General features: G+C 54.2%; 1 protein-coding gene across 1 annotated transcript in view; it reads left to right on the top strand.

Moving 5' to 3' along the window:
• CLIP2 (CAP-GLY domain containing linker protein 2) overlaps positions 1-9,616 on the top strand; it is an 82,469-nt gene extending 72,853 nt beyond the window's left edge. Inside the window, exons 13-16 of the mRNA XM_011960589.1 lie at positions 3,137-3,296; positions 6,490-6,675; positions 7,174-7,236; positions 8,835-9,616. Coding sequence (XP_011815979.1) covers positions 3,137-3,296; positions 6,490-6,675; positions 7,174-7,236; positions 8,835-8,846 — 421 coding nt within the window. The 3' untranslated portion in view covers positions 8,847-9,616. The remainder of the gene's footprint in view (positions 1-3,136; positions 3,297-6,489; positions 6,676-7,173; positions 7,237-8,834) is intronic.
• Positions 9,617-10,247: the final 631 nt, after the last annotated feature.

Genomic DNA, 10,247 nt, shown 5'->3' with positions numbered 1-10,247 from the left:
AGTCCCAGCTACTCGGGAGGCTGAGGCAGGAGAATGGCGTAAACCCGGGAGGCGGAGCTTGCAGTGAGCCGAGATCACGCCACTGCACTCTAACCTGGGCGACAAAGCAAGACTCCGTCTCAAAAAGAAAAGAAAAAAAATAAATAATAATAAATAAAATTAAAAATATAATAAATGGCAAGACCTGACAACACAGGGCAGACTTCCAGCATGGCAGTCACCCCAGCATAGTTGGGAGCCCCTGCCCCCTTCTGATGGGCGTGGGCCCCCTGAGTCTCCTGGGGAGGCCCCACTTTCCCTTCATTATTTTTCTTACTCCCAGTTCCTGGACAGGGTCCCCCAGCCCCTGTAAGCATTTCCTTTTTTTTTTTCTTTTGAGGCGGAGTCTTACTTTGCCACCCAGGCTGGAGTGCAGTGGCGTGATCTCAGGTCACTGCAACCTCCACCTCCTGGGTTCAAGCGATTCTCCTGCCTCAGCCTCCCGAGTAGCTGGGATTACAGGCACCTGCCACCATGCCCGGCTAATTTTTAGTAAGGACAGGGTTTCATTATTTTGGCCAGGCTGGTCTCCAACTCCTAACCTCTAATGATTTGCCTGTCTCTGCCTCCCAAAGTGCTGGGAGTACAAGCGTGAGCCACCGCGCGGGCCCAGCATTTGCACTTCAACCCAAGTTAAAGGAATCTCTTTGAAGCATGGACATCCTTTTGTAAAAGAAGAAACGCTATCTCCTTTCCTTCTACACAGAGTAGGAGTTGCTCTAGCTACATTTGCTACAAATCTAGCACCTTTCTAGAAACTAGCCCTGCCCAGGAGGGAAAACAGATGCGATGAGGCAATCTGCGAATTTTCCAGAACAACATCGCCCTCTGCAGGTGCCGCTTGTGCCTTTTCCAGTAGGAACAAATCAGCCAGGCCCCTGGCCAGGGTTCCAGGGCTGCCTTCCCTCCTCTGTCTCCCATCCTAAGTGGATAAGTTATTCTTGGTGCCCAGCCTGGTCTCACCTTCTCTGAGGAAGCTTTCTGCTCTGTCTCAGCCGCAGGATGCCCCTCCGCTGAGTCCGATAGAACTTCTTGGAGTTTTGGGTCTTCATCCGTTGTCTATGAATTTTCCCTGTCATCTGAAGCCACATTTCCACTTTCCCAGAGCCTGGACTCTTGCCCATCTCCCTGCTGTCAGCGGCTTCCTTCCATCCTTCAGCTTTCATCAGTTATGAGATTCCTCCCTTCTGGGATACCTTCTTTTTTCTTCTTCTCCTTCTTTTTTTTTTGAGACGGAGTCTTGCTCTGTGACCCAGACTGGAGTGCAGTGGCGTGATCTTAGCTCAATGCAACCTCTGCCTCCTGGGTTCAAGCAATTCTCCTGCCCCAGCCTCCCAAGTAGCTGGAATTACAGGCATGCGCCACCACGCCCGGCTTGTATGTTTAGTAGAGACAGGGTTCCACCATGTTGACAGGCTGGTCTTGACTCCTAACCTCAAGTAATCTGCCCGCCTTGGCCTCCCAAAGTGCTGGGATTACAGGCATGCACTACCACACCCAGCTAATTTTTGTATTTTTAGTAGAGACGGGGTTTTGCTATGTTGGCCAGGCTGGTCTCAAACTCCTGACCTCAGGTGATCTGTCCTCCTCAGCCTCCCAAAGTGCTGGGATTACAGGCATGAGCCACCATGCCCGGCCAGAGACACCTTCTTTTTGGTCATTTTGCTAAGTCCAGTCCATTCTTCAAGGCTTAGCACATTGTCACCTCTTCCTTGAAGCCTTTCTTGATTGATACAGGCCACCGTGGGCTCCTCTACACTCCTGCAGTGCTTAGGATGGAGGTGGGAGATCAGCTAGGAATGTTTTGTTGAGAGTGATGTCACATCCATCAAACAGCAGATTAAACTAGTAGAGATTTCCTTTTCTTACATAACAAGAAATCTGGAGGTAGCTGTGACTGGCAGTTGGTTCAGGAGCTTAAGATCTCAGTGCCAACACTTTAGGAGTGCTCCTTGCCTCATGGTTGCAAGGTGGCTGCTGAAGGTCCAGCCATCATGTCATACATCATAGCAGGAAGGAAGAGGAAGGGGAAGGGAGCCATGCCAGCAGATTTCCTCTGTTCTTTACCTGTGGCCACCTAGTAAGGGAGTTTTCCCCTCTGTAGTAGTTGCAGGCAAGGGAAAAGGCTGGGGCACAGGGGTGTGTGTGCTCCTGCCTGTGCCCATGGCAGGCATTACCAATCAATCACTGCACTATTTCCTGCAGACCCCAGATGTGGCTGCAGGACCATTCTCATCATAGTACTCCAGGTAGCTCTTGTCAGTTGATTAAGAGGTGACATGGGAAATAAAACCTATTTGACATCAGATATTTAAAATGTCTTGCTGGCCAGGGATGGTGGCTCATACCTGTAATCCCAGCACTTTGGGAAGCTAAGGTGGGAGGATCACATGAGGCCAGGAGTTTGAGATGAGCCTGGGAAACATAGCAAGACCCTGTCTCTATTTTTAAAACAAAGATAAAATGTCTTGCCTCATGAGATTTATGGGGTAAATGTTTTGGGGTTGTGTGTGTGTGTGTGTGTTTTAATTAAACAAATATATTGTCTTTTCTTTAAAAAAATTATTGTTTATTTATTTTTTTGAGACAGTCTTGCTCTGTCGCCCAGGCTGGAGTGCAATGGCATGATCTTGGCTCACTGCAACCTCCACCTCCCAGGTTCAAGTGATTCTCCTGCCTCAGTCGCCCAAGTAGCTGAGATTATAGGCTCCCACCACCACGACTGGCTAATTTTTGTATTTTTAGTAGAGATGGGGTTTCACCATGTTGGTCAGGCTGTCTCAAACTCCTGAACTCAAATGATCCGCCCACCTCAGCCTCCCAAAGCGCTGGGATTACAGGCGTGAGCCACCGTGCTTTGCACTCCCCCCAGAACAACTTTAAACAGTATTCTAGGAAAGGTCAAGTCCTCAGGACTATCCCAGCCCCAAATCCTGGCCCCTCTTGGGCTTGGTTGAATTGTGTCTACTGTGGCTCCTCGTGGCACAGATGCCATCTAGTAGCTGGTCAGCCCCTGGACACTTGGCAAATTGCTAGAGTGTGGGAGCTGGAGGAGCCGGGGCTGAGTGCAGTGGTTCTGTGCCTGTCTCACCCCCAGGAGCCTGAATGAACTGCGGGTGTTGCTGCTGGAGGCCAATCGTCACTCCCCGGGGCCAGAGAGGGACCTGAGCCGCGAGGTGCACAAGGCTGAGTGGCGGATCAAGGAGCAGAAACTCAAGGATGACATCCGGGGCCTGCGTGAAAAGCTAACCGGGCTGGTATGTGGGGTAGGGGTGGCCTAAGGGCAGGGGCACTAGTCCAGGTGGGGCTGGGATAACCTTGCTGTCAGGCCGTAGAGACTGGAGACCTCCTGGAATGACCCCAGGGACAGCTGAGTCACAGTGAGGATTTGAAATCTTCTAGGACCATAGGCAAGTGGAGGGACCCTGGCTAGCCAGTTTTGCAGACATCATGGCTGCCTACGTGGCAGTCCATGTGATACAGTGCAAAGGAAAACTTCGTATCTGACCTATCCAGAGGCAGGATGAGTCAATACAGGTAATGAGCTCCCTGTGCAAAGGAGTAATCAACCACAGGCCAGTGGTTCCTTGCTCAGGGTCCTGCAGTGGGGCTTCACACATCAGTCTCAGGAAGGAGATGAGAACTTGAAAGTCTATAGCAGGCCTGGGATTCTGGGAGGCTGAGATTTCTTTATTTTATTTTATTTATTTATTTTTTGAGATGGAGTCTCGCTCTGTCGCCCAGGCTGGAGTGCAGTGGCGCAATCTCAGCTCATTGTAAACTCCGCCTCCCAGGTTCATGCCATTCTCCTGCCTCAGCTTCCCGAGTAGCTGGGACTACAGGCGCCTGCCACCATGCCTGGCTAATTTTTTTGTATTTTTAGTAGAGACGGGGTTTCACCATGTTAGGCAGGATGGTCTTGATCTCCTGACCCTGTGATCCACCTGCCTCGGCCTCCCAAAGTGCTGGGATTACAGGCGTGAGCCACCACGCCTGGCTGAGATTTCTTTTCTGTTATGAATAGGAACCTGACTTCACTGAGTCTGCAGAGACTGGGGTTAGGGTAGGCAGGTGATGCTGGTAGCATAGGACAAGACCATCCCCATCCCTTGGCCAGGTCTGGTGGCTCACACCTGTAATCCCAGCACTTTGGGAGGCTGAGGCAGGTGGATCACTTGAGGTCAAGAGTACGAGACAGCTTGGCCAACGTGGTGAAACCCCATCTCTACTAAAAATACAAAAATTAGCCAGGCATGGTGGTGTGCGCCTGTAATCCCAGCTACTTGGGAGGTTGGGGCAGGAGAATCACTTGAACCCAGGAGGCATAGGTTGGTGTGAGCTGAGATTGCACCACTGCACTCCAGCCTGGGTGACAGAGTGAGACTTCGTCTCAAAAAAAAAAAAAAAGAAAGAATAAACCATCCCATCCGCATCCATCCTCCTGTGATGAGCACTCAGGACAAGCCTGTGCCTGGTCAGTGTCATGATATGGAGGGCATGGGGTCCAGGAGGACAGGCCCTTGTCTGAGAAAGCTGCCCTGAAGCCCCCACCACCCTCCTGCCCAGCCACTGGGCTCAGCCACTGCGGAGGTGATGGAAGGAAAGCAGGGCCCAGCCCTGGGCAAGGGGATGGTTCACAGGCTGGAGGGAGGGCCTCAGCTCCCGCGTATCTGGGAGCAGGCCCTTGGCCCTCAGTGTTCAGGGATAAAGAGCATCACTCTGGTCACACACCCAGACTGTGGCTGTGGGGGATCACTGAGTCCTGCCGGCCTTCAAGTCCTGGCCTATCTGGCTAGCAGGGGTTTGGTGGCTGCGCCCTCTGTAGCCCCTGTGGCTCAACAGAAGATAAGCCCCTGGGGTTGGCATGGACTGGGGAGTCTTGAATCCCCCCAGGGGCTTCCCCAGAGCCTTGTAGGAGTGGGCAGTGCTGAGCTCAGACTCTTGCCCACAGGGCACAGGTTGGTCAAGTTTACTTGGGAACTGGCGGCCTCTGCTTCCAGGGTAGCCTCTTGTCTTGTCCCCTCCCTGCACTGTGTCCACGGGAGAACTTGGGAAACCTTGGTGGGTGGGTAGAAGCCTCTTGATTTCAGGAGGGAGGTTCTGTGGAGAGGAAGTTTGGAGGGTCAGAGCAGACAGGACTGGGCAGTGCTGAAGGATGAAGTTTGTGCAGGAGAGAGGCTGGTAGGCCTTGGGGCAGGTACAGCTCTGGGTGCCATGGTGGAGGTGACTATGGAGAAGAGGAACCTTATAAGACAGTTGGGTGGGGGCGGTGTAAGAAGAAGGGTGCCAGGTGCGATGGCTCATGCCTATAATCCCACCACTTTGGGAGGCCAAGTTGGGAGGATGGCTTGAGGTCAGGAGTTCAAGACCAGCCTGGCCCTCATAACAAGACCCCATCTCTACAAAAAAAATTTAAAAATTAGCCAAGTGTGGTGGCATGCTCTGTAGTATCAGCTACTTGGGAGGCTGAGGTGGGAGGATCACTTGAGCCCAGGAATTGGAGGCTGTAATGAGCTGTGATTGCACCATTGCACTCCAGCCTGCACAATAGAGTGAGACTCAGTCTTTTCTTTTGGGGTTGGGGGGAGAAGTGGAGACCAAGTCTCACTCTGTTGCCCAGGCTGGAGTGCAGTGGCATGATCCCGGCCCACTGCAACCTCCACCTCCCAGGTTCAAGTGATTCTCCTGCCTCAGCCTCCTGAGTAGCTGGGACTACAGATGTGAGCCACCACACCCGGCTAATTTTTGTACTTTTAGTAGAAACGGGGTTTCACCATGTTGGGCAGGCTGGTCTCGAACTCCTGACCTCAGGTGATCCGCCCGCCTCAGCTTCCCAAAGTGCTGGGATTACAGGCGTGAGCCACCGTACCCAGTCTCTTTTTTTTTTTAAAGGTAAGGCCGGACACGGTGGCTCATGCCTTTAATCCCAGCACTTTGGGAGGCCGAGGCGGGCAGATCACGAGGTCAGGAGGCTGAGACTATCCTGGCTAACACGGTGAAACCCCGCCTATACTAAAAATATGAAAAAATTAGCCGGGCGTGGTGGCGGGCGCCTGTAGTCCCAGCTACTTGGGAGGCTGAGGCCGGAGAATGGCGTGAACCCAGGAGGCGGAGCTTGCAGTGAGCCCAGATTGCGCCACTGCACTCCAGCCTGGGCGACAGAGCGAGACTCTGTCTCAAAAAAAAAAAACAAAAAAAAAAAAAACAGAGGGAGGGGATCCTGGGTTCCCCACTTGGAGACAATGGAGCACCTCACAGAATGCTCCTGTGAGTTGCCTGAGAATGGCCTGAGAATCCTCTGGGTGATGCCCAGGCTTGGAACCCAGAGACAAAGTGAGGTTGGAAGACTTTTCTGCCTAGAGGCGAGACCCCCACCAACACACACACACACGTGTGTGCACATGCATACACACACACTCGTGCGCTCTTCCACTCTCCTGCCGCTTCCAGGACAAAGAGAAATCCCTGTCGGATCAGAGGCGCTACTCCCTCATCGACCCCTCCTCGGCGCCCGAGCTCCTGCGGCTGCAGCACCAGCTGATGAGCACGGAGGACGCCCTGCGGGACGCACTGGACCAGGCTCAGCAGGTGGAGAAGCTGATGGAGGCCATGAGGAGCTGCCCTGACAAGGCCCAGGTGAGCGGCGGCCGGCAGGGCCCACCAGGAGGCAAGCCACCGGGCTGTGTCCTCGGAGTCCCCGTCTGAAGCGGGAGGCAGCCTTATCTTTAAAACCCTAGTCCGAGGAGGTAGGCAGCCCTGTCCTGAGAATGCCAGTCTGACGGGGGAGGCAGCTCTGTCCCAGGAACCCCGGTCTGAAGGGGGAGGCAGCTCTGTCCCAGGAACCCCGGTCTGAAGGGGGAGGCAGCTCTGTCCCTGGAACCCTGGCTGAAAGGGGAGGGTGCCCTGCCCTCTGGAACCCTCAGTTCAAGGGGCACATGGTTTTGCCCTGAGGAGCTTAGACTAAGAAGGGAGAAGCAGCCTTGCCCCTAGAGGCTTGGTCTTTGGGGGTGCTGGGAGCCCCAGGCTGAAGGGGTTGGAATGTGGAGCCTGAGATGGTCCCATAGGAAGACCTCGCCATCTAGTGAGCAAATCGGGAACTGCTGCCTCGCTCAGTGTCTCCCCTGACTCTTCCAGATCATTGGCAATTCCGGTTCTGCAAACGGCATCCACCAGCAGGACAAAGCCCAGAAACAAGAGGTGAGGGGCGCCTCAGCCCTCCCAGGTCCCTCCCGTGCAGGCAGACCTCTCTGGAGAAAATCCTTGAAACGTCACTACAGACAAAGATGCATTCTGCAGGAAGCTTTACAATAGAGTCACTCAGGGAGGGTGCTGTTGCAGGCAAACTTGATTCTGGATTCACCCAGCTCTTTTGATTTTTGTTTTCTTCCCTTCTTAAAAAAGTTACAGGTTGGGCACAGTGGCCCACGCCTGTAACCCCAGCACTTTTCCTGGTCAAGCCATGAGGATCACTTGAGCTCAGGAGTTTAAGACCAGCCTGGACAACATAGCAAGACCCTCTCTCTCTCAAATATATATATATATTTAAAAAGGCCGGGCACAGTGGCTCTCATCTGTAATCCCAACACTTTGGGAAGCGGAGGCCAGTGGGTCACTTGAGGTCAGGAGTTTGAGACCAGCCTGGCCAATATGGTGAAACTCCATCTCTACTGAAAATACAAGATTAGCCCGGTAGGGTGGCACACAGCTGTAATCCCAGCTACATGGGAAGCTGAGGCAGGAGAATCGCTTGAATGTGGGAGGTGGAGTTTGCAGTGAGCCGAGATCGTGCCATTGCACTCCAGCCTGGGCAACAAGCACAAAACTCTGTCCCAAAAAATAGTAATAATAATTTTAAAAATTGGTGTGGTGGTGCACGCCTGTAGCCTTAGCTATTCAGGAGGCTAAGGCAGGAGGATCACTCAAGTCCAAGAATTTGAGGCTGCAGTGAGCTAGGATTGCACCACTGCACTCCAGCCTTGGTAATAAAGTGAGACCCTGTCTCTAAGAAAAACACTGAAAGAGAGAGAGAACCTAGTTCTGACAGCAGAACCCCTGGAGCACAGGTGCTCACTAGAAACAGGATCAGCGTAGCCACAGAATCTGCCAAGCTCCAGGCACAGGCAGGGTTGTGTGGGCAGAGCTCGCCTCGGAGGAGTCAGCGTGATTTTGTCCTCCTGGCCTTGTTTTCTCGGCCACCCTGCAAGACACATGGGGTCATCCCAGTTCATGGGCGCAGTGGCTCACGCCTATAATCCCAGCACTTTGGGAGGCCGAGGTGAGTGGATCAAAAGGTCAGGAGATCAAGACCATCCTGGCCAACGTGGTGAAACCCCGTCTCTACTAAAAATACAAAAATTAGCTGGGTGTGGTGGCGCATGCCTGTTACCCCAGCTACTCAGGAGGCCAAAGCAGGAGAATCATTTGAACCAGGAGAATCGCTTGAACCAGGGAGTCAAAGGTTGCAGCGAGCTAAGATCACACCACTGCACTCCAGCCTGGTGACAGAGCAAGACTCTGTCTCAAAACAAACAAACAAACACACAAACAAAAAACCTGCTTCTTCCCCTCAGCTTTCCATCAGCACCTCCCACCCCACCTGCTGTCTCACTCAGCCCCAAACACACAGCAGGGAGGCACTTCCTGTCTCAGGGCCTTGGCGGGCGCTGTTCCCTCTATGCTGGTGTCCCCTCCTCCCCCACCCAGCCCCACCTCCTTTCCTCCCTGACCCCGCTCTGACTGCCTGGCCCTCCAGGCTCTCTGAGACCCTTTCTGATGATGCTCTTTATTCTCTCTAGGACAAGCACTGACCCTGAGGGGATACCGTGTGGAGTGGTCCAGTCCACACCAGAGCCCCCTTGCGTGGCTGCCCGGCAGCACCTCCTCCCGGCAGGAGCCAGGACTGTCACTTTGGAGACAAAACAGTGTTTGTAACAATAACGTACTCACCGCCGCGGACAATCCCCCACCCTGATCCCCTGCCAGACCAGGACGCTTCCTCAAGCCCAGCCTTCCACAGAGAGTGTGAACGGTACAGTCCCGGCCTGACCCGGGGACCTTCGGCCTGGACGCCCGGCAGCTTCTGGATTTTGTCAGTGGAGGCAGAGGGTATCCGGCCAGGACCCTCTGTCCAGAAGGAGCTGCCCTTAGGACCATCTTAGTGGCCCTGTCCTCTTTTTCTGCCCGTTCTCCCTCGGGTCTCCCCAGAGGGGTTGGTGGGGGGGAGGGGGGCAGGGTGGGGCTAAGTTTGTCCATGCAGGCACCAAGGGGGAACGTCCAGTCTTTAAGAGCCAAGTGGGGGCCCCTTTTCCGAAGCCACTTCCAGGCCAAGGCAGTCCCCAGGGCTTCTTGTCCCCACCTTCTGAACCTTCTTCAAACAGTGGTACCAGTTCCCCTCAGCCAGCCTGCCTGCCCAGCGAGGCCCCCAGGTTCAAGGTGTTGGCGGGGGCGGAGGGCAGGGGAACAGGATCTTTCTCCCGCTGCCCACCAACACCAACACACACACACCTCTAAGCTGCTGGCCCAAGATGTCACCAAGGCCAGCGACGCAGTGTTACGAAGGTTTGGAAGCCCCTCTCCTCACCTCCCACCTCGACCTTGGGCAAACCCAGACTCAGAGCCCAGGGCAGAGGCAGCTCAGAGTGGAGGCTCTAGGCAGGTCAAAGGTCAGTAATACGGTTTCCCCTGGGGTTGACCAGATGTTCCAAACATCTGCACCCACCTGCAGATGCATCTAAGCAGGTCCTTATGTACACACCATGTTCACGCACACACACACACACACACGCACGCACTCAGAGGGACCACGTGTGCACAGATGACCGTGTGGGTGGGTGGCGGTGTTTGAGTGGGTGGCGGCGTTTGCTGTGAACCACGCTCAGGCCACACAGAGACACATACTTGGTTTCTGGGACTGAGACCCAGGCCTGGCAGGACCGTGCCCACAGATACTGCAAATGTTCCTACAGCCTAGAGGTGCTGTATACACACACAAGCACACACAGCCAGGCATTCAGGGTGTGGGTGCCACATGGAACATCCCTTCCTGGTCTTGCCAGGCACCTGCACAGAGCGTCTCCAGCCCCATCTCCTAACAGGGGCTGGGAGTAAGAGAAGTCTAGCTGCCCCCCCACCCGTCTTCCCCTCAAGCCTGCTCAGTTATCCCAGGCCTGTGCGTGGTGGAAAAAGCCAGCCTTGGCCCTGCAGCCTCC

This window comes from Colobus angolensis, unplaced genomic scaffold (genome assembly GCF_000951035.1).
Source record: "Colobus angolensis palliatus isolate OR3802 unplaced genomic scaffold, Cang.pa_1.0 Scaffold516, whole genome shotgun sequence".
Lineage (NCBI taxonomy): Eukaryota > Metazoa > Chordata > Mammalia > Primates > Cercopithecidae > Colobus > Colobus angolensis.
This window is presented reverse-complemented; position numbering and strand designations above follow the sequence as displayed.